The sequence below is a fragment of the Oncorhynchus mykiss genome, chromosome 24, assembly GCF_013265735.2.
Source record: "Oncorhynchus mykiss isolate Arlee chromosome 24, USDA_OmykA_1.1, whole genome shotgun sequence".
In the NCBI taxonomy this organism is placed as follows: Eukaryota; Metazoa; Chordata; class Actinopteri; order Salmoniformes; family Salmonidae; genus Oncorhynchus; species Oncorhynchus mykiss.
The window spans coordinates 20,614,752-20,639,421 of NC_048588.1; the positions used below are offsets into that span (position 1 = coordinate 20,614,752).

At 43.4% G+C, this 24,670-nt stretch overlaps 1 protein-coding gene across 2 annotated transcripts in view; it reads left to right on the forward strand.

Moving 5' to 3' along the window:
• Window positions 1-22,258, forward strand: part of LOC110503971 (roundabout homolog 2) — a 59,622-nt gene extending 37,364 nt beyond the window's left edge. Inside the window, exons 8-26 of one of the 2 annotated variants that reach the window (XM_021582664.2) lie at window positions 338-509; window positions 737-942; window positions 2,424-2,505; window positions 2,767-2,941; window positions 13,888-14,054; window positions 14,306-14,427; window positions 14,562-14,778; window positions 15,067-15,185; window positions 15,881-16,064; window positions 16,332-16,550; window positions 16,879-16,921; window positions 17,179-17,321; window positions 17,546-17,872; window positions 18,077-18,215; window positions 19,097-19,494; window positions 19,874-19,990; window positions 20,377-20,556; window positions 20,864-21,003; window positions 21,557-22,258. In XM_021582664.2, the coding sequence (XP_021438339.2) occupies window positions 338-509; window positions 737-942; window positions 2,424-2,505; window positions 2,767-2,941; window positions 13,888-14,054; window positions 14,306-14,427; window positions 14,562-14,778; window positions 15,067-15,185; window positions 15,881-16,064; window positions 16,332-16,550; window positions 16,879-16,921; window positions 17,179-17,321; window positions 17,546-17,872; window positions 18,077-18,215; window positions 19,097-19,494; window positions 19,874-19,990; window positions 20,377-20,556; window positions 20,864-21,003; window positions 21,557-21,568 (3,162 nt within the window). In that variant the 3' untranslated portion in view covers window positions 21,569-22,258. The remainder of the gene's footprint in view (window positions 1-337; window positions 510-736; window positions 943-2,423; window positions 2,506-2,766; window positions 2,942-13,887; window positions 14,055-14,305; window positions 14,428-14,561; window positions 14,779-15,066; window positions 15,186-15,880; window positions 16,065-16,331; window positions 16,551-16,878; window positions 16,922-17,178; window positions 17,322-17,545; window positions 17,873-18,076; window positions 18,216-19,096; window positions 19,495-19,873; window positions 19,991-20,376; window positions 20,557-20,863; window positions 21,004-21,556) is intronic. The other variant, XM_036961462.1, reaches the window with a different exon arrangement.
• Window positions 22,259-24,670: the final 2,412 nt, after the last annotated feature.

Below are 24,670 nucleotides of genomic sequence, written 5' to 3' on the forward strand. Positions count from 1 at the left end.
CTGGTCCCCTGTTTGTGAAGCGGTTTGCTGTACTTTTGGGATTATCTTGTGACCTTATAGCCCTGGTCCTCTCACTCAGTCTAAGCCTCTTAGAGGAATGAAATGGAAGGCTGTCCCTTCCCCCTATTCATGCCCATCTCCCCCTCTCATCACTCTGGCCGTGTGTAAAGCATCTGTCAGCTCACATCAAGCCAACAGACCAAACCAAAAGTCTGTAGTTCTCCTGCTATTCTGTATTGTGTTGGAAAAGTGATGGCCATATAATGACTGGATACACCATCTCTCTGATTCATCACTAGCTAAGATGAAGTTTCTCTCTGTGTGTGTGTGTGTGTAGATGCTGTTGTTTCCTGGCCAGCCCCTCTCCCAGTCCGGTCGCTACTCTGTTTCCATGAGTGGTGAGCTGTCCATCACCGACGTGCACCTGGAGGATTCTGGGTATTATATCTGCCAGGCCATCAGTGTAGCAGGAAGTGTCCTGACCAAAGCCCTGCTGGAGGTGGAAGGGGGTGAGTTTGAGGGATGGAGGGGGTTACTTTGGGATGAGGAAGGGCATATGGTACTGGGAGAAGAGCCCAGCAAAAATATATTGATATTACAACACACATACCTGTATATGGATGGGAAGATAGCCTTTGACAGCTCTACATAAACACTGTCAAATAAAGTGGACATTAGTGTGTGTGACAGGACCCACTGACATAATATCCTGTCTGTTCTTCCCTCTCACCCATAGGTCCTTCAGACCGTGTTCCACCAATCATCCGTCAAGGCCCAGCCAATCAGACGTTGGGTCTGGGGTCCATTGCCCAGTTGCAGTGTCATGCGATTGGTGGACCCTCACTAAGGATCATGTGGGAAAAGGACGGGGAGAGGATTGTGGGGGATGACCCCCGCATGACCCTGATGGAGAACGGGACACTGCAGATCACTAATGTTGAGGTACGTGTATGATGTCATGGAATAAAAATGTGGCTGTGATCTGGTTGTCTTTTGATCCTCATTAATAAATTAGTATCGCACGGCTGTACAGAAATGCCTGCCATCCATCATTGTTACATTTGTACTTTTTCCAAAACCAGAGGGCAACCAACAAATGTTTTTATGTTCTCCTCCATTATAAGTGCCACTCTGTACCACTCTGAAATCAAGGTGAAACTGAATTTCAAACCGACCTCTCTGGCGCGATTACCTGCCTATGCAGTGTGTAATTGTAATGTTAATGAAGGGGCTTGTTTGTAAATGTGTTCTGCTTTGATGAAAGAGCAGTCCATGGCCCTTTTGTGCTGTGGCCTCACCTGGAGGTGAGCGTGCAGAGCGGGGAGAGCAGCCTGGTTTGTGCTAATTGACTGTGGTCACGCATGATTAACGATTTCAAAGCCTTTAATTACATCTCTGGCACAACTCTCTCTCTCAGCAGTGGTGCTCAGCAAACTTGGAGCATTAACACAAGGTCCAATGCATCATTGAGGCAGGGGAAATCTGCCATGTCACTGCGCTCAATGGAACAGAAGAGATGCATTAGCTTGGCATGGAGAGAGAGAGGGAGGGAGGGGAATGGAGAGGACGAGATGTTGCGGGAGAAAGAGGGGCTAAAAATATTTAGCCTAGCGATGCCCCCTCCTAGTCTTCAATATTTCAGCAGTGGTTAAACTCACAAAGAGTTCATCTGTCCACATACTACCAATCCATAAACCAGAGGTCGATGCTGTGGTGAATGATCTAACATGAATTTGTTGGTTACAGTAGACTGGCACTCTGCCAGCCCAGTGTTAGTAACACCATTAGGACAGTGGAGAACATATTGCTTCTTTGTTCACTGCATATATATATATATATATATATAATGTATATAATACAGTACTGTGGAAAGGGAGAGCAGGTAGACCAGGGGTGTCAAACTCATTCCATGGAGGGCCTAGTGTCAGCTGGTTTTTGGTTTTTCCTTTCAATTCAGACCTAGACAGTCAGGTAAGTGGAGTGACTTACTAATAAGTGAGCTTCATTCATTAATCAAGTACAAGTGAGGAGCGAAAACCGGTAGACAATCGGCCCTCCGTGGAATGAGTTAGACACCTGTGAGGTTGACCATGCACATGGGGAGATGAATCACATTTCGACTGCTGTTCTCTCAGGAGTGTTCAGCACGTATGACTCCTTCTACTACTGTGGCTGAGTGATGTCTGCTTTGTGGCAAAGTGGCATTTCATAAAATATTTTAACTTTACACTTCTAAAAGTGAGTCTCAGGACAGCGGCAGAGCAGTGAACAAGGAAGCAATTAATAAGTAAAAAGATGAGATCCGCTGAGATTTGCTCCACTCGGATTAACAAACACAGAAAGTATCTAAAGCACTGTGGTTCCAATGTTTTGGGTCCCCTCTCCTCATGAAAGGGAGCTAAAATGCAACTTTCTGTTGCTAGGATAAGGATTCGGGAATGTACACTTGTGTGGTGTCCAGCGCCACGGGCGAGTCGAGCTGGAGCGGGACACTCACCATAAGAGGTAAACACACACACTCACCTTGGCGCCTCACAAAACCATACAAACCCCATTGGTTTCAAATGATACAGTAAATGTACATTATACTTTATGGAAACCTACTTTCCTGCTTTAGCTACAGTATTCATCACTACTGTGTGTAGATAAATAGAATTGAAAAATAAACAGTCAAACTCAGACTATATCCCGGTACACCAAGTTACCATTATCACACACCACCACTGTCTCATGTTATCTAATGGCGTATCCCTGTTTGTGTCCCAGAGGACGGAGCCCCTGGGTCATCAGTTCCCCGAGTGTCAGAGTCCATCCAGCTGCCAGGGCCGCCCCAGAAGCCTGTGGTGACGGATGTGACCAGGAATACAGTCACCCTCACCTGGCAGTCCAACCCCCACGAGGGTGGGGCCGCTGTCACCTCCTACATCATCGAGGCCTTCAGGTACAGTATGACATGCAAAGACTGGGTACCAGAGACCATATTTAGAAACCGCATTGTCCAACCTCTCTTAATACATGGCTCTGCAGGGTAATATATAAATAGGGGATTTCTATTTCAATGCTGGGTACTGGTGTATTTCTAGGTCTGTTGCTATATCAGTTGTGTCCTTGATTTGTATTCACATACAGGGATTCTCCATTTGGTTTAACATACATGTGCAACAGTGGCAGGAAATAATGACGTGAAAGGAAAACGAGCCATGGCAGAGGAAATCAAATCATAAAGCATTCTGGAGCAGAGAACATAGAATCAGTTGCATGAAGAAAAAAGCATCATTTTCCCTGTGGTCCTGGACGGCACTGACCTGGGGCTATGGAAGGAGAGACTAGCCAGAGAGCTCTTATCACAGAGGCAGAGAGGGCAGAGGCTCTGGGCAGGCAGAGCCAGACACACATACAGGCCAATAAGCTGCCTGGCACTGAGACTGACAGCACAGTTTGAGACAAGACATTCCCATGGGTAGCTGTTAGATGAAGTTTGAGGAAAGTAGCTAACAGAGCACAGTCTTTAAATAGAGCTAGCTGCTGGATGGGGACGTCTCCTATTATTCCTCCACTAACCCTCCTAGGGCTAGAGAACAGGGCTTAATGGAAGAAGAGGGATGGTTGGAGGATAGCAGAGGGCAGATTGTTACTCAGGTCTTATTTTTACCTTTATTTAACTATGAACAAATTCTTATATTCAATGACAGGAACAGTGGGTTAACTGCAGAACGACAGTTTTATTTACCTTGTCAGCTCGGGGGTTCGATCTTGCAAACTTTCGGTTACTAGTCCAACGCCTGCCGCTCCTTACCTGCCGCCCCTTATCTGACACCTACTGTAGTTAACTTCTTATGGCTGCAGGGGCAGTATTGAGTAGCTTGGATGAAAGGTGCCCAGAGTAAACGGCCTGCTCCTCAGTCCCAGTTGCTAATATAGGCATATTATTATTGGATAGAAAACACTCTGAAGTTTCTAAAAACTGTTTGAATGATGTCTATGAGTATAACAGAACTAATATGGCAGGCAAAAACCTGAGAAGAAATCCAAATAGGAAGTGGGAAATCTGAGGTTGGTCGATTTTCAACCCATCTCCTGTTGAATACACAGTGGGATATTGGTTGTTGCACTTCCTAAGGCTTCCACTAGATGTCAAGTGTCTTTAGAAACTTGAATGAGGCTTCTACTGTGATGTGGGGCCAGATGGGAGCTCTTTGAGTCGGTTGTCAGGCAGAGAGCCAGGGCCTGGTCACACGCATTTCACATGATAGCGACCTGCGTTCCATGGCTTTTCTACAGACAATGGAATTCTCAGGTTGGAACGTTATTGAAGATTTGATAAAAACATCCTAAAGATTGATTCTGTAATTAGTTTTAAATATTTCTACGACCTGTAATTTAACTTTTTGAAGTTCGTCCAACGTTCGGCTGGACCTGCATGAGCGTTTCGATTTGTGTACTAAACGCCCTAACAAAAGTATCTAATTGGACATAAATAATGGACATTATCGAAGAAATCAAACATTTGTGGAACTAGGATTCCTGGGAGTGCATTCTGATGAAGGTCAAAGGTAAGGGAATATTTATAATGTGATTTCTGATGACTCCATGGTGGATCATTTTTTAAAATTTTCTTAGCGCCGTTATTGCATGGTTTACTTTCTCCGTAATGTTTTTTTTAAATCTGACACAGCGGTTGCATTAACCTTTCTACTCGACAACATTCCGTTGAAAAGGCAGCGCGCAAAATAAAAAAATATTAAAATAAAATATTTTTTTGGAAATATGTAACTTTCACACATTAACAAGTCCAATACAGCAAATGAAAGAAACATCTTGTTAATCTACCCATCGTGTCCGATTTCAGAAATGCTTTACAGCTAAAGCACAACATATGATTGTTAGATCACCGCCAAGTTGAAAAAAAAGCAATTTTTCCAGCCAAAGATAGGAGTCACAAAAAGAAGAATAGATTAAATGAATCACTAATCTTTGATCTTCATCAAATGACACTCATAGGACATCATATTACACAATACATGTATGTTTTGTTCGATAATGTGCATATTTATGTCCAAAAATCTCAGTTTACATTGGCGCGTTACGTGCAGTAATATTTTGATTCCAAAACATCCGGTGATTTTGCAGAAATACTCATAATAAACATTGATGAAAGATACTAGTGTTATTCACAGAATTAAAGATAGACTTCTCCTTAATGCAACCGCTGTGTCAGGTTTCAAAGAAACTTAACGGAAAAAGCATAATCTGGGAAAGGCACTCAGAGCCCAAAAGAGCCAGAGGAATGTCCGCCATTTTGGAAAAAACAAAGTTAGAAGCAACACCATAAATATTCACTTACCTTTGATCTTCATCAAAAGGAACTCCCAGGAATCCCAGTTCGACAATAAATGACGGATTTGTTCCATAAAGTTCCATAATTTATGTCCATCTTCATGCATTTCATCCAGACAAAAACTCGAAAAGTTACTCCTTTAGAAACATGTATGGAATCAATCGTTCGGATGTTAACATAAAGCATCAATAATGTTCCAACCGGAGAATTCCTTTGTCTTCAGAAAAAGCACTGGAACACGAGGTAACTGTCGGGAGCGCTCGTCATGAGACCAAGGCTCTCTGCCAGACCACTGACTCAGAGGTCTCATGAGCCCCTCCTTTATAGTAGAATCCTCATTCAAGTTTCAAAAGACGGTTGACATCTGTTACGAATCCCTTTTTGGCCCGGCAGTCTAGGGGGGATGGTAACGAGACCCGTAACATAACTCATGCAAATTATAATAGTGACAAAGTAAAAGTGAGAACGAAAAACCACAGACAACTTAATTACCGTCAAACACTCAGGGTTTATTTGAAAACACACGGTAAAGGGGGGGCAGGAAAAGGGGCTGAGCTGGACCCAAGGAAAGAAACAAATATCCAAAAACACCCCTAAGCTAGACTTGCCTACTACTATACAGCTAACTAACTAACCAAAAATACAGTGGGGGGGGGTCCGCCCAGTTCTACCTAGTGTTCTTAGACAAAGTAGTCCTACGGGTAGTGTATGCCCATGGGCAACTTGTCTTGGTTCCCCCTTTTTCCACCATCAAACACCATAACACAAACAATACTCACAGGTGGGGACAAAGTGATCTGGAGGTGCTAAAACAAACGAGAACTACCGAGAGATTGTATGACAGCGAGATTGAGCTTCAGAGGAAACAACTGAATGGGTTTTTAAACCAAGGGAAAGGGGATGTGATTGGGTAATGGAAACAGGAGGAGGTGTGTCTTCTGATTAGCGACTGATTGGGGAATGATGATTTCCACCTGTGAGAAGGGGAGAAGGAGAGAAAAGAAATACACACACACACACACAGGATACACACACAGAATACCTGTATCCGTAACACCCCCACCCTTAAAAGAGCAACCCATGGGGATTGCGACCACAACATTTACAACACATACCAAAAATCATCATATTTATACACGAGACAAAGCATCTGCCAACACATTTTCACAACCCTTTTTGTGGCGGATCTCCAAATTTATAATTTTGTACAATCAGCGCCCAAAGCATAAGGCGCTGGTTGTGGTTGTACATCCGGTGGAGAAACACTAACGGGTTATGGTCAGTATATACGATTACTGGTAGGGCACTGGAACCAATATACACCTCAAAGTATTGCAGACATAACAACAAAGCAAGAGCCTCTTGTTCAATAGTTGCACAGTTTGCCTGACATTTGTTAAACTTTTGTGAAAAATAACAAATAGGATGATCCACTCCACTCTTGTCCTACTGCAGTAGAACAGCACCAGCACCTCTGGAACTAGCATCTACCTCAAGTTAACGGTTGTTCAAAATTTGGAGCAGCAACAACAGGGGTATTGCATAAGAGTGCTTTCGCAGGATCAAAAGCTATCTTACAATAAATTATCTTGCCAGACTGAGCAGTAGCCTTCCCAAACTCGCACTTTGCCAAGTTCAGGGTTAGAGAAGCAGCTGCCAAATGTTCACATACTACCCTTAGAGAGTCAACATGATCTGACCACTCAGACGAATAAATCACTAGATCATCAAGATATGCACTACAATTGGGAACACCAGCTAATACAGAGTTAACCTGTCGTTGGAAAGTGGCTGGTGCATTCCGCATCCCAAAAGCCATGACTGAGTACTGTAGGAAGTTGTCTGGGGTCACAAAGGCAGAAATCTCAGAAGCACGTGAGGTTAACGGAACCTGCCAGTAACCTTTTGAGGTCCAACTTAGTTACATAATTAGCAGCACCAATAGTGTCGATACAGTCGTCCAGTCTGGGTAAAAGGTACGAATCTGGCATTGTGACAGAATTTACCTTTCGATAATCTGTACATAACCTGGACGTACCATCAGGTTTAGGAACCAGAATGCAAGGATAACTCCAAGGGCTGGAACTTGGCATAGCCAGGTCATTCTCCAACAAATATTTCACTTCATCCCTCATTTCTTCCTCTTAGAAGCATTGATACAATATGGGTGTTGCTTGATAGGGGCAGCATTTCCAACATTGATGTCATGTTCCAACACGTTTGTGCGAGTAGGAACGTCATTAAAGAGACATGGAAAACTGTGTAGTAGCCTCACAATATCGTCGGCCTGTCCGTCCGTTAAATGAACCAGACCTGATTGGATAGACAGCAGCATTTCTGAGTTGGGCAATCTAACGCACTGCTGCTGAGTATTGCGCAGCTCCAATCCATCAACATCATCAATATGACAGTCCACTATCATAGCAGTAGAAGCAGAGGAGACAGTAGTGCCTGCCGCTGTTTTTGAACTATCTACCTGGGTGATGGGTCGGGTGTGGTATATCTTCAACATGTTAATGTGGCAGACACGAGATTGGCGTTTTCTATCAGGTGTTTGAAGCACATAATCAGTTTCACTTCATTTATTTTCAATGAAATAAGGACCAGAGAAAGCCAGTACTTGAGTACACCAGTACTTGGTCACCTGACTGTAGTGGACGAGAAACAGCCTGTTTATTATAGTGTCTTTTCATGCTCCTCTGTGAGGAAGACAGAGCTTCCTTTGCGAGAGCACAGGCTTGGTGTCGTCGCTCACAAAAGCAACTAACATAGTCCAACACATCATCTCCTGTACACAACTCTTGGGACAAGAGCTGTTCTTTAAAGGCTTTCATTGGTCTTCTCACTGTGTGACCAAACTCTAGTTCAGCCGGGCTGAACCCTAGGGACTCCTGTACAGTTTCACGAGCAGCAAACAAAACTAGAGGAAAACCCTCATCCCAATCTTTCTCAGATTCCAAACAATATTTACTTAGCATAGACTTCAGTGTCTGATGCCATCTTTCAAGCGCACCCTGAGACTCTGGGTGATATGCACTTGCCACCCGGTGCGTAATTGACAAGGATTTTAACACCTGTTTGAAGAGCTTTGATAGGAAATTGGTACCTTGATCACTTTGTACCACCTTAGGTAACCTGAATGTCGTGAAGAATTTAATTAAGGCTTTACTCACTAGCGGAGCTGTAATCCTTCTCAGAGGATTGGCCTCGGGGTATCTTGTAGCCATACACATAACCGTTTAACAAAAACTGGTTACCCGATTTTGTCTTCGGTAACGGTCCAACACAATCAACCACCACATGTTCGAATGGTTCACCTATGACAGGTATTGGACAAAGAGGAACGGGAGGAATAACCTGATTTGGTTTTCCTGTTATCTGACGTGTGGCATGTCCGATAGAACTGAGCCACATTTTGTTTTAAACCTGGCCAAAATAAATGTCGAAGGATCCGATCATAAGTCTTGGTGATTCCTAAATGACCAGACCACTGGTGATCATGAGCAAGGGATAACACATTTTGTTGAAAGGCTGTAGGAATCACTATTTGGTAAACAGCATTCCAATCTCCACCCGCGTCAACATGGGATGTCCATTTACGCATGAGGAGATTACCATCAAGGAAGTAAGCCACGTTCTTCTTCTTTACCTCATCAAATGATACAACACTATAAAAACATTGAGCAAGCTTGTTGTCAACCTTTTGGTTAGCAATCAGCTGCTCACGAGTGACTGGTAACTGTATTGCATCAGCAATAAGTTCAACATACTTTGATTCTTCCCTGGGCTGTTTGTCAGAGGTGATCAGCTTCCCAGAGGTAGCACACAACATATCCTCTTGATCAACCTCTTTGAACAGCACAGTGTTCGACAAATCTATCACGTCCCCCACTTGTCATGCCTGAGCACGAGTGACAGCACAAGCGGGGAACACATGTGGATAACTCTGTGCCAGCTCATTGGAGAGAGAGTGGTCACTTTTATCCATTACTTCCAATACGGGTACTACCTTTCCTCCGGAAATATCGTTACTCATTATAAAGGTCACACCTTTTACTGGCAACATAGGACGTACCCCCACTCTGAATATTCCACTGATTAACTCAGAGTTTACTTTCGCAAAGTGCAATGGCACTGGGACAAAACCCATTTCAATACCTGAACTAACACACGAACCACAGTATGCATCGTCAGATAAGGGCAACACATCAGACAATATAAACGACTGCGCCGCTCCAGTATCTCTAAGGATTTTAACCGGACACTGAGACGCGTCGTCATTCGTTATGGACACAAACCCCTCAAATGAACGGTTCATAACTGCGGTCGGGGACTGGGACTTTCAAACTACAGTTACCCTGAGGCACCTGTTTTGTTTCAGACCTCACAACCGTACGAATTAAACCAACACCTGTTGGCGGCTTGGCATGTGAGGCATCCCTTGTTTGCGTTTAAGCAGGAAGCAATCATTAATCATATATCCCACCTTATGTTAATAGAAACAGGGATGCTCATTTTTCTGCCGTGATTGATATACTGCTGGCCGACTAGGGCTAAAAGTAGCCAAGTCAGTGGCTCTACTCTCAGAATGAGCCGAAAACACACTCTTGTGCGTCAACACAAACTCGTCTGCCAACACAGACGCTTCTGACAGGGAGGATACTTTCTGTTCGTTTAGGTAAACTACAATGCTTTCGGGTAAGCAGTTTTTAACTCTTCCAACAAGATTAACTCCCGGAGAGAGTTGAAATCAGTTACCTTACTAGCAGCATGCCATTTATCAAACAGATTTCCCTTGTCTCTAGCAAATTCCACATAAGTCTTACTAGAAGACTTCTTATGAGACCTAAATCTCTGTCGGGATGCTTCAGGCACAAGCTCATAGGTACGAATAACAGTAGCTTTGACCACTCCATAATTCAAACTGTCTTCCAGAGGTAGTGCTGACAAAACCTATTGGGCTTTACCAGTTAATTTACACTGAAGTAATAGGCACCATACCTCTTCAGGCCATTTCAATGCTACGGCTATACGCTCAAATACACAAAAATAGGAGTCAACCTCCGACTCTCTGAACAAAGGTACTAAGGCAATCTGCCTACTAATGTTGAACGTGTTGGAAGCTCCAGCTGGTGAGGACGACTCACTAATAGTCACAGCCGGAACGGAGGCTAGCCTCGCTGTCTCTGCCTCCAGTTCCATCTGGCGCATTTTGAACTCCATCTGCCGCTGGTCTCTTTCTTTTTCTGCCTCAATTTTACACATTTCCAAATCTAACTGCCGCTGTTCTCGTTCTTTTTCAAGTTTACACATCTCCAAATGCCGCTGGTCTCTTTCTTTTTCTGCCTCAATTTTACACATCTCCAAATCTAACTGCCGCTGTTCTCGTTCTTTTTCAAGTTTACACATCTCCAAATGCCGCTGGTCTCTTTCTTTTTCTGCCTCAATTTTACACATCTCCAAATCTAACTGCCGCTGTTCTCGTTCTTTTTCAAGTTTACACATCTCCAAATGCCGCTGGTCTCTTTCTTTTTCTGCCTCAATTTTACACATCTCCAAATCTAACTGCCGCTGTTCTCGTTCTTTTTCAAGTTTACACATCTCCAAATGCCGCTGGTCTCTTTCTTTTTCTGCCTCAATTTTACACATCTCCAACTGGAGAGTCTCCCGCCTAATTTGGGCTCTCTCTTCCGCCTCCAGTTGGAACTGTATTGAACGGACATCCCTCCTGGCATCACCGGTTGACAGTGGGGAGAGTGGATCAAAACAGGGCAATGTGGCTGGAGCTTTAGCCTCGCCCTCGTTCTCAGACACCACCGGGCTTAGAGGAGCAGCAACATCCCCTGCAGGGGTCGTAGGCTCAGGCAGCGGTAACACAAGCACCTGCTCTTCCAACAAAACATTTAACACTAGCTGTTTAACCTCCGCCTTAACTACATCCTGCGGAATCGATATAGAATAATGGTCAGCCAAGGTCTGTAAATCAACTCTACGACATTTGTCAAAAACCTCCCACGAAGGGTTATCCAAAAAGGATCTCAAATCAAAAGTAGCCATCTCGAACTACTACACAAGAGACAACAAATAGCAAACACTAATGCCACATCAGCTATGACGCTCAACACTGAACCAAACCACTAACACTAGCGGCATGGGTGTCAATTATGACATATCCCGAACGAGCCCCCACTTATGTTACGAATCCCTTTTTGGCCCGGCAATCTAGGGGGGATGGTAACGAGACCCGTAACAACTCATGCAAATTATAATTGTGACAAAGTAAAAGTGCGAACGAAAAACCACAGACAACTTAATTACCGTCAAACACTCAGGGTTTATTTGAAAACACACGGTAAAGGGGGGGCAGGAAAAGGGGCTGAGTTGGACTCAAGGAAAGAAACAAATATCCAAAAACACCCCTAAACTAGACTTGCCTACTGCTATACAGCTAACTAACTAACCAAAAATACAGTGGGTGGTCCGCCCAGAACCTAGTGTTCTTAGACAAAGTAGTCCTATGGGTAGTGTATGCCCATGGGCAACTTGTCTTGGTTCCCCCTTTTTCCACCATCAAACACCATAACACAAACAATACTCACAGGTGGGGACAAAGTGATCTGGAGGTGCTAAAACAAACAAGAGCTCTACCGAGAGATTGTATGACAGCGAGATTGACAGAGAGATTGAGCTTCAGAGGAAACAACTGAATGGGTTTTTAAACCAAGGGAAAAGGGATGTGATTGGGTAATGGAAACAGGAGGAGGTGTGTCTTCTGATTAGCGACTGATTGATGACTGATTGGGGAATGATGATTGCCACCTGTGAGGAGGGGAGAAGGAGAGAAAAGAAATACACACACACACACACACAGGATACACACACGGAATACCTGTATCCGTAACAACATCTAGTGGAAGCTGTAAGGAAGTGCAACTTCATCCATATCTCAATGTGTATTCGGTAGGCCAAGCTTTGAAAAACTACAAATCTCATGTCCCACTTCCTGGTTGGATTTTTCTCAGATTTTCGCTTGCCATATGAGTTCTGTTATACTCACAGACATCATTCAAACAGTTTTAGAAACTTCAGAGTGTTTTCTATCCAATACTACTAATAATATGCATATATTAGCATCTGGGACAGAGTATGAGGCAGTTCACTCTGGGCACGCTATTCATCCAAAAGTGAAAATGCTGCCCACTATCCCAAAACGGTTAAGGAGAGCTATATTTCCATGTCTAACAATTGTATTTTCATCAACATTTATAATGAGTATTTCTGTAAAATGATGTGGCTCTCTGTAATATCACCGGATGTTTTTGGAACTAGTGAACGTAACGCGCCAATGTATACTGAGATTTTTTTATATAAATATGAACTTTATCAAACAAAACATACATGTATTGTGTAACATGAAGTCCTATGAGTGTCATCTGATGAAGATCATCAAAGGTTAGTGAATAATTTTATCTCTATTTCTGCTTTTTATGACTCCTCTCTTTGGCTGGAAAAATGGCTGTGTTTTTCTGTGAGTTGATGGTGACCTAACATAATTGTTTGTGGTGCTTCGCTGTAAAGCCTATTTGAAAAATTGGACACTGTGGTGGGTTTAACAACAAGATTACCTTTAAAACGGTATAAGATACATTTATGTTTGAGAAATTTTAATTATGAGATTTCTGTTGTTTTGAATTTGGAGCCCTACACTTTCACTGGCTGTTGTCATATGGATCCCGTTAATGGGATTGCAGCCCTAAGAAGTTTTAAGGAGCAGGTCAGAGTTTGAGCGCTGCTTCCTTAAGGCGTCCACATGCTTTCCAAACAAAACAGTTCGAAAGAATTTGTGCATATATTATGGCAACATTTTGTGATGTGTTTTTGTTCGTTTTGTACTTCAGAAAGGTTTTTTCGCCTGTTCGGGCACACATTTTTTTTCTTCGGAGCCGAAGTTTTCATCCCTTCTTCAGTGATTGGTCAACAGTAGGGATTCTTATTTTTTTGTCATTCAACCAGAGACGACTCGCTTTCATGCACATTTTTTTATTGAGAAAGACTACAACAAACATCTTAGTAGTAAATTACGCAACTAAGAAATCCTCCGCAAAAACGTCAAAATTAATGACAGATTTCGGGAGTTATTTTAGATTAATTCAGAGTATTGTGAGGAAGTGTTTACTGACTACGGCATCTAAAAATGTTCAAACAGTACTATTGACGCTTTTTCTTGTTTTTCAAGTGAAGGTCTTCTAAGGGAGTTTGCGAGCACACTCAGTCGGTTCCCGGCTCAATGCTAACCCGTTTTGACTGGTTGGTTATCACTCACTGGGTAATTGACTGGACAAATCATACCATAGACTAGGTGATATGTACTATAGGTCCTCACTGGACTGAGACGATAATAGCATTAATTTACCCAACATTCATCAATGCTAGAGGACCCAAATTGTCAAACCACACTCATTGTTGCGTTATTTATCATATCAGGATAAGGACAAGGCCAGACAATCCTCCCAGAATTCAACCTGTAATTGATTAATGTTATTTTCCAGCCAATCCGTTGGCAGTGTGTGGCAGACGGTAGCTGACCACGTGAAACAGGAGAAGCACACCGTCATCGGCCTGTACCCAAACACTGTCTACCTGTTTATCGTCCGAGCAGTGAACTCCTACGGTCTTAGTGACCCCAGCCCAATCTCTGAACCCATCAGGACACAGGGTCAGTATGGACACAGAACAGCATATAATATGTGTATAATCACTCAATCACTTGGACTTTTTCATAGTAAAGTGTCCTGTGCTGTTAGGCTGTTCTGAGTGCAGTGTGTTATGACATTAGGATGTTTTCAGTACAGTGTGGTATGACATCAAGCTTTTCTCAGTGCAGTGTGGTATGAAATCAGGCTGTTCTCAGTGCAGTGTGGTATGACGTCAGGCTGTTCTGAGTGCAGTTCTCTTGTGGTGTTGTAGATGGGAGTCCTACAGAGCAGGGAGTAGACCGCAGACAGGTGCAGAGAGAACTAGGGGAAGTGTCTCTCTACCTGCAGAAGCCTGTGGTCCTATCACCCAGCAGTGCCCAGGTCTCCTGGACTGTGAGTAAAACTGAGTGTCATAACCTGGAGAAACAATATGCAACTTTGTACTGTGCTCCATACTTTATAATATCTCGGGAAATATATAATTAACCACCTCTATGTCCCTCCCCCTGTGTTCTGTCATTGGTCAGGTGGCACGTCAATCTCAGTACGTGCAGGGATTCAGGCTGCTGTACCGCTCCACTGGCAGCGCCTGGTTAGTCCAGAATGTGAAAGTGGGGCCTGAGCTCACCACTGTCCTATCAGACCTGCACACGAACACAGAGTACGAGGTGAAGGTCCGCCCCTACTTCAACGAGCTGCAGGGACTAGACAGCCCCCTGGTGCAGCTACGCACCCCTGAGGAGGGTAAGACACGCAGTGGGATGCAGGATGTTCCTTCTCTGTGAAGTCCGTAGGCATACAGCAGTTCACTACATGTTATTGTTGCTGCAAGGGCAGTAAGAATCAATTTTCCTCAGACTTTCCCTTAGAATTTATAAAGATTTGTTTGCTTCTAAAATGACTCAATGCTGTGATGTATTACTGTAGGACACTACAGCACATGCGTATAGGAAAATGTATTTTATTGACCAAAGTCTCTTTGATTTCCTGGCTCTCATTAACCGACAGTTATCCATGTTCACATCCTTCCAGTGTTAAGTGCTCCCCCGCAGGCTGTGTCGGTGGTCCAGCTCAGCAACAGCTCTAGCATCAGTGTCTCCTGGGAACCTCCCCCCGCTGATGTTCAGAGTGGTACAGTCCTGGAGTACAAAGTAAGATTACAGAGTGGAGAATGTTGAAGCTGTACCTGGTTGGAGGAAAGTGCTACTCTAGACTACTGTCTGATGTTAATTTAGTGAAAAGTGGGCAGTTAGTCACTACAGCTGGTCGTGGGAAAGAGAAAATGTATTATTTGTTTGAATCATCAATGTGCTGATTTTAAGCAGTCGGTTTTATCCTTGTTGCCAAAAACATGCTGTGCTGAACAGAAATGCTGTGCTAGTGGTTTTAATTAAACATTGCTTAGTATCAGTTAACAGCAACACTTCTGTGGGATGCAAAAACACAATTTAACTAATTTAGTCCTCAGATTTAAATCACTTGTCCTCATCTTGTCGATTGGATCTGCTCTTGGTTTGCTTTGCAGTCAACAAAAATAAACATATTTTTCTCAGACTTTTCTGGGAAGGCGTTTTAAAGCCTATCGTATTACCATGTCGTGCCGGCTAGCAACAAAATATCTCCACTTCTGGTTCAGTTGTCCTCTTGGCAACATGATCGACTTGATGCTTCTAGTGTTATTAAATGTTGTCTGTCGTTTCTGTCCCTCTGGAGTTTCTGTCCCATTTCTGTCCCTCCAGAGTTTCTGTCCCATTTCTGTCCCTCCGGAGTTTCTGTCCCATTTCTGTTCCTCCAGAGTTTCTGTTTCTCCACCACTCAGTATCAAGCTTGTTTCTCTGTCTGCCAGGTCTGGTGCCTGGGGAGTGACACTGAGTTGAAGACAGAGAGCCATATCAACAGGACAGTTGATGGAGCGGGGTTGTCCATCCTACTGACTGGGCTGCTGCCAGACCTCCAGTACAGTGTGATGGTGGCTGCAGTCACCAACTTGGGAGTGGGTGAACATAGCCCACCTATAGACCTGGTCCTCAGTGAGTCAGCTTTACCACTAGAAGAGACCCTTCCTTAGATGTAACATTAATAGCCAACATTAATAGCCAATTAATACCCTGGTCCTCAGTCAGTATGGTAGATTACTAAAGACGAGGCTTGAAGTTTTTGAATTGTTTGTCACTGGTATACAGTATATCAACACTACTTGCTAGAAACCAATGGGGTAAGTTAGTTGTCTGTTTATTCAGGAAGCCATATTGGAAATGAATTTGCCGGACTGATAACCTGGACTCTCTATCATTCAGCCCTGTCACTGGACATGCCTTCAGACCCTCTGCAGAAAGACAGCAGCCTCAGTCTATCAGAGCAGATCACGGGAGTGGTCAGCCAACCAGCGTTCATCGCTGGGTTGGGTGTGGCCTCATGGCTGGTGCTCATGGGGTTCAGTGGTTGGCTATACTGTCGCCACCGCAGGAGGAAAGAGCTGGGACACTACACCACCTCATTTGCCTACACACCTGCAGGTATACTGTAACATCCTTAACCTCAACCCCAACATTGTATTCACATAGCATACAAACAATACCATTAGCATTACACCACTAATCTGTTCCAATCCTGTCACCATCACGTTTGCCAAGTCTGGGTATCTGAGTGTCTTAAAATGTGACTTGTTGTAATCTGTGGGTTCAGAATCCTAGTGTTGCTGTGATCTATGCCTTTTAGTGTATCTAGGTCAAACTCAGCAGCATGGCTGCAATGTGTTTGATGCCATTCCCCTCAGCAGCCTCCACTGCTTTGAGTAAGATGTGTTTTTAATTGCAACCATTGCTTTTGTTGTTTTTCCTGCAGTTGGATTTGCTCACAGTGAAGGATCTGGTCTCAGCAACGGAAGGTAGAGATCTTGGTTTTACTCAGATTTTCAATGTAAACAAGAATCAAATCAAATTTTATTGGTAACATACAAGTGTTTAGCAGATGTTATTGCGAGTGTAGCGAAATGCTTGTGTTTGTAACTCCGACAGTGTAGTAATATCTAACATATACCCAACACACACAAATCTAAGTAAAGGAATGAGTGGACTCTTTTTTTACAAACAGCATAGACTTACAGTAATATCTGACCTTTTAGTTATCTCCATCTGCCTACAGTAGACCAGGGATGCTGGACTCCAACATGGGGAACTACCCATGGCTAGCAGACTCCTGGCCAGCCCCTGGCCTTGCCCACAATGGAAAAGACTCAGTCAACTGTTGCTCTGGCAAACTGGACTCTACAGACAGATACTACAATGGTGAGAGCCCACAGTCACTTCTTGCAACTTAGGGTGGGATAAAATGCAGTAGTTTGAACAGAGGCAACATTAATAGTAATAAGCCGCCATTGCTGCTCAAATGATGGAACCTATTTGAGCTTTTGTGATTGACCAGGAAATTGCAGAGGGAAGATGAAGTGGTTCATTCAAGGAAATGGGTTCCACTTAACATTTTTTATTTACTTTCTATTTCTGTCCCGCAGTTGGCATCTCAAATTACCTGAGCCAGTCTGAGAAGTACAGCTCAGTGTCCACAGACAGTCCCATCTACAGCACCATCAATACAGCTGCTGCTGAGGACCTGCAGGGTTTAGCCTACTACAACAAATACTCCAACACCCCCTACACCCAGGGCTCCAACACCCCCTACACCCAGGGCTCCAACACCCCCTACTCCCAGGGCCCTGACCCCTATGCCATTACCCCCGTCCTCTCCAACTCGGGCCTCTTCGGTCTGGAGCAGGACCTGGACCAGTTGACCGTCCAGTCTAGAGAGTACGCCAAGCTGCAGTACGCCAGGACAAGCAATGGTACAGGCAGCTATTACACTTCTCATGTACTGTAGTTAAGGGCTCATGGAATGTTCGTTAGTGAGGATATAGCTAACTCTGTTACATAGTTGATGTGGGTGTTTGTATGCTGTACATACATATGTTTAACAGAGCTAATTTCTAATGTTCTCTTCAGCTTGATTTAAATAAGTGAGTGGGTTGTCTGCTGTCTCTCTACTGTAGCCAAGCTGGGGAAGCAGAGGTCCACGTGTCCTCCATCCAAGCCTGCACCCCTCAACTGGGAGGATGTGCTATCTCTACCACTGCCTGCTAATAAAGAACGGGGTTACACTAAGAGAGACAGGGATGAGGAGAGGAACAGGTAACACCTAGCGCCATATCCCCTGCAGACACCCTCCCATGGGATAGCTTGTTAAGTACAGATGAGGGAACTAACAGTGTATGGAGGGAAATGTCAGTAGAGGGAAGGAAAGCCAGGAGTGCTGAAGTTGTTACATATTGAACCTTTTCTCCATAACTCATTGTGATTTTTCCTGATGTTTCCTTTTTATCCTCTGACACCCTCATTTGAGGGCTATGTTTAGTTTGAATGTATGGCTTGCACTCTATTTGACCTGATAGTTCACCTGAACTATATAGCAAGAGTTCGTGACGTTAGGGCCAGAACCTGTCCTCCGATTCTAACCAAATTGTAAACTCTAATGATGTTTACTATGGTTAAGGTTGGAGTTAAAAACATTCTTGTCTGGAGGCTCAGGAGAGACTCTTATTGTGGCTGCATCAGGGGGAGTGTAGAGTGTCCTCTAACTGACTGTGACAGATGAGATTGTGGCCATAACTGGGGGGACCTAGCTGCTCTGACTGTACATCGTCTTTTGTAATGACATTAGCCACCGTCTGACAGTGTGGATTAGCACTTTCCTGTTTCAATAACATGTCCTCTATTAAATCTGCTCTGATGTCCTCTGACGTTGTCACGGCAACATAAATCATTTGAAGTCACTCTTGTGTTTTGTAACCCAATGCTGCTGGTTCCTCTTTTAAAATGTAACTCTGTCAACTACTGTTACTGTCTCTGGATATGGCTGTTAATGTGCCTCAAAGACTTTTCTTGATGTACAAGTATTGTGTAAGACCCCTTGATTTATACTGGGGTCTTACTGACAATGTTTTTCACTGAATGTGTCAGGTCCTCTTAGTTGTTAAACCAGGGGTCTTTTCTCCTCTTCCTCCTGCTCCCAGTAGCTCAGATGAGGATGAGGAGGACTGGTGTCCCCCGCTGCCAGCCAGGACCTACCTGATGGAAGGCTCCAGGGATGAGTTACCCAGCCTGCCCTCCTCCAGAAGAGAGGAGCTGACCCAGGGCTCCACCTCCAGCCTGCGGTCCACAGCCATACTTCCCCCCTCCCCTCAGGAGGAGACACACCCCCTCAACCCCAACGACAGCCCCCCGCTGCAGCACATTGACCTGCTGGCCTGCTACGGGCCCAGTTCTCAGGTCTCCCATTCCAACCACAACCTGTTTGCCAATAAGGATGATGCCAGCGGGCCATATGATGTCAGCGGGCCATACCACACCAACCAATGGGGAGACACCCCCATGGGGGAGAGCTATATTTCAGAGAGGAGTAGCGGAGGAGGTTAGTTGTACACACCTGTCCCCTGTCTTTACAAACTTGTTCCCCTCTCATAGTTCTAATGCATAGGATAATTATTTATATGTGTAGCTAGCCTCTTGAAAATGACCAGCCTGGTCACAGAACTGTATGTGCCTTAGCCACGTCCTTTGTCATGTCATGCATGCCATGCATACAGTCTGTGTTTGGCATGATAATTAACTGGACAAGAGGAGTTGGCTAAAGCCCACACAGATCTGCTACCAGGCTAATCCATAAATGCATACTTATCCTGAATTATTCAATGTTGTCATGTTACATTAACACCAAGTATTTGCATATGAAGATGGCGCTTCCCTCTGAATGTCTACTTGATGATGACATCACTGTTCTTTTCTGTCAGGACAATCTCCTCCTTTCCTGGCTGAGTCCACCCACGCTACTCAGGGGCACAGAACCAGGAGCAAGAAGAAAGTCCTCAGGGAGGGCCAGCACCGACGAGAGCTGCATGACCAAGCAGGTAAGACATATTGGACAGTGGGCTACATTTATGTTATCTTCATATCTTCTCTTTGGAGAGGCTTTTATACAAGACAACACACACAGCTTTTGGAATAACAAGTTATCCCAGTTTATTATTTGCAAGAACTTCGAAATGTCTCTTACTGGCTCTAACTTCTTGGTATTTAAATGCACATGAGTAACATTCCCGCCTTGGGATTCAAGCCACATCCTTACAGTACAGTGTATTTTCATTTTGGTAATTTAACAGATGGTCTTATTCAGTACGTATGGTTAAAGTCCTATAGTGTACATCCAACTGTGAATAGATAGACTGCAGTTCTTAAAAGAGGCAACCTGTTAGGTCAAATGAAGGCAGTTTTTTTATCATGAGTTGTCAATCAGTCTGTGCAGACCTGCCCCCTCCACCGGCCCCACCCCCTGCAGCAGACGACCCCCTGCAGCTCCTGGCTGATGTGCTGGGCTGCAGCCGGACACCGTCGGCGGACAACTCGCCGGCTCTGCAGAAGAGAGAAGACTACTCCTCACCCCATAAGAGGGGGCCTGCCATGTGGGGCTCACAGGGTATGCATCAAACCATCTAATTAATGCAAATGAATACAAATATGCAAATACACATACAGTACAGTATTATAAAAGCCACAACCACAGACACATATTGTGATTGAGGTTTAGTAATGCTCCGTCTACTTTCATACGCATACAAATCCTCTGTGGACTTAAAATAATGCATTGGTTTAAGCACACATATCTAGCAGCAATCCCCTCTACTCAGGTGGACAGAGATGGTGGAAGGTCTAGTCTGGTTCAGCACTTCTGACCCATATAATTCCAGCTGCACTTTTGAGTGATTGCATATTGTCATCTGCAGATGAGGGTGTAATCCCGTACTGCCCATCCAGCTTTTTGCCCCGAGGCCAGATGTCAGACTATGGTTCCCTTGGTGGAGGGGCGTCCTCGCGGGCTTCAACAGGACAGAGAGGGCCTGGAGCTGTCCGGAGGAGGGACGAGGTGAGTCCAGTATGAAGGACAGCAGGACTACCTGGTCTGGCTCAGTAGAGACATGATCTTAGTCCTATAGTTGTTATCAGTGTTGTTGTCCTCCTAAAGTCTAGTACTGTAGTAGGTTAATGTAAGGCAAGGATTTGGTGATAATCCAAGACAAGTTTGGGTCTTCATGAGTGTTGATTGGTGTGGCACAGAGAGACAAGAGACCCAGTGGCCCAAGACACACCTGGCTCTCCACTGCTTTAATTTCTCTACGAATCTGGTATGGTTTATCCAACATGTTTAATACAAACAATATTCATTCCCAAATCAAGACTGCAGTGTTTCCATCTATTTTATGGTGCACGGGGTAGTTTATGGACATGTCAAACTAATGTTTTGACAATGGCATAGATTTCGGCAAATAGATAGATTTCGGTCAGTAGATTTATGAGAGCTCAACATAAATGCACAACTCATATTTGTGTGACTAAACCTTGGCTAAATTACAGTGTCAGGATCTGTTTTTGGCACCAGTCCCATGGGATGATTGTGTTGTGTGTTTGTTTACTTTCAGAACCTCATGTAGCTGGAAGCAGATTATGTGATGTGAAGTTTTCCGCCATGTGTTTTTTAAAAGGTTATTTTGCTGCTTCCATTTTTGCTGAAATCCAGCCTGCTGCCATGGTGTCAAAGAAGAGCTGAAGACAAAAGTGAAAGCGTTTAGGCTTGCCACCTGCTTTTTCAATATTAGTTCATATTTTCGTTTTTTATTTATTCATAATTTGTATGTGATTTGATGTCCTGCCTCTGTATATAAACATCTTTGCAACTTTTTTTTAACATGACCTGGGATAAAGATAATATATTGTATTTTAAGAAAAGGGAAAGAAAGTCTTAAAATGACTATAGATATTATACATCGGATGTTTGAATGTACCTTAAGTTTATTGTTTACCATGGTGATGTTTGTGTAATGAACGGATATGAGGCAGAAACTCTGTTAACAAGACCTGATAGTTGGGCATCTGTGAGGTTCTGTGAGTGTGTTGACAGTTTCTCTTTCTCTCGCGCGCGCGCTGTCATTGTGGAGTCAACCTCCTGCTTCTTCTAAACCGGCATATCGATCTTTTCAACAGCAGATGAAATAGCCTTGTCATTTTAGGTTGTGATGCTGAAAATGTGTGAACCTATACCCTTGTTAAACACCAATTGTTATGTTCTGTCATCAGTGGAATGATTTGTTAAAAAATACCAATAAAACATTTGTTACTCTAAAGACATGTTTCTCTAGACTGTTTCCTGGAATCGATCTAGTGTAGGTAATCCTATCCTAAAAACCTGCTATATTGATTCACATTTACAAGAAAAAAGTACCCTTTTCCCTGGGTTCTTTGTATTGTGCCACTGTGCACTGACTTTTATGTAATAGTTAACTGCTAAACCCAGACAGATTTCAGATTGAGTTTTCTACCAGACAGTAGAAAGTAGTTAACAGTAAGGTGGTGAGGGGGACAACACAAAAGTACAGTAGAGAACTGGATCAGGCAGGGATATTCTACAGTTAAAAGGTAGCCAGAAGAGGGAGAGGTGTTTATTTTGTGTGGAATATTGGACAGGATATCTCAGTGTTAAATCAACTGACTGGCTGGGAGCGTGGTGGATGAGGTTGGGAGAAATGAGCTGTTTCTGAGAAATGAGGAGCATGTGAGCTGTTCCACCTGAGACACACTCTTCCCGGGTCTCTAAAAGCTCCTCTGTGTACAATATGAACCTCCTTTATTCTGTGTCTCTAGTGACTGGTACACTGGTATCAATCGTAAATCCATGCAGTTATCTTTCAATACGGTCGGTCTCGAGCCATTCTGAAAACCTCCGCTTAAGATCCTGTTAGGTAAGTACATGTAGGGGTTTGTTTTAGAATAGAATGTTTTTCCTTCAGAAATAAACAAACATCCACTGAGATGTTTTTATATCCGTGGCAGGGTTGGGATCAATTTCATATCAATTAGTCAATTCAGGAGGTACACTAAAATTCAAATTCTCTTCAATGCTTTTCGATGAATTTTTTTAAAGTAATGATGAGTTTTTTTATTTTTTTATTGACTGGAATTGACTCCAACCCTGATCAGTTGTATATGATGAACTGATCTGTTGAGTAGAGATTCATATAGAAAAGGTCAACCATGAACCCATACACACAGTAAGAACATAAAATACCTAAATGTTCGATATCAATGGCAGATGATGGGATTATGAATGTAATGTAGATTATAAATCAAGCATGGTTGTCATCATGGAGAGAATTTGCAGAGATGATCCCATGTACTGTTGACTAAATACTCCAGAGTCAGTTACCATGTGGAGGATGACCAGTTGGCCAGATGAGTCATAGAGGCCTGCTGATCTGGCTCCATATGTGAATGTATGACTTGATAGAAGGCACCATCTAGTGGCTGTTACACAGTGTACATATCATTTTTAATTTGATTTAACTAAGCAAGTCAGCTAAGAACAAATTATTATTTACAATAATGGCCTACCCTAACCCAGACGAAGCTGGGCCAATTGTGCTCAGCCCTATGGGACTCCCAATCACAGCCGGTATTGAACCAGAGTCTATAGTGACACCACTAGCGATGCAGTGTCTTAGACCACTGCCCCACTCGGAACCTCACATTAGGTCACACAGACGCTGTCATAATGGAGCATTTTTTTGTCTCTTAACTTGCTCAAGCATGACTCAAAATTTGAGCAAAATAACTAGTAAATGAATTCAAAATGTGTACAAAAAATATGTATATATTTATGCACTCAAGTTGCTTTGGATAAAAGTGTATTTAATCTAAATGGCATTTATATTAAAAGAACTCTCAACAAATCACTGGCTGTTGACAGACATCTTCAGCCTAACGAAACACATACAAAAAAAAATATATATATATACAGTGGGGTCCGAAATTATTGACAGCCTTGATAAAGATGAGAAATAATGACTGTATACAGTGCATTTGGAAAGTATCGAGACCCCTTGCCTTTTTCCTCATTTTGTTACATTACAGCCTTATTCTAAAATTGAGTGAATTAGTTTTTTTCCTCATCACTCTTAAACACAATACCCCATAATGACAAAGCGAAAAACAGGTTTTTCGAAATTATTGCAAAAAAAACAGAAATACCTTATTTACATAAGTATTCAGACCCTTTACTTGTAACGTTAGACTTGTTTATGTGCTGCTGTGCGGTTTGTTGCTAACCTTACCTTGCTACCTGCCAACTTTATGGTTTTTACTTTTTAATTTCCATTTTATATTTCAATTTTTTTCCCTCGCTCGACTTTTTTCATTCAACTTTTTCACCCCGGACGCTTTATCTGGACGTGATTTGTCAGGACCTCCACCAGCCGAAGCTAAGTAGTAACATTAACATCATGCCTTATAATTGCTGTCGCTGTACTCATAATATACAGAAAAACGATCTTATGGCGTGGATACCAGCTTTAGATGCAATCGTTAGGCAAGGGTAATTTAGGAAAGGATGAAACAGCGTCTGTGCCACCAATAAGTACAGATAGCACAATTTTCTCATGGCTTCTGGAAGGAAATGCTGTAGGAATGCTCAACCGGTCGCTCATTCAGCTGACAGAAACTTTCAACCGGTTCTCCCCATTAAGCAACGGGTCGGAGTCAGA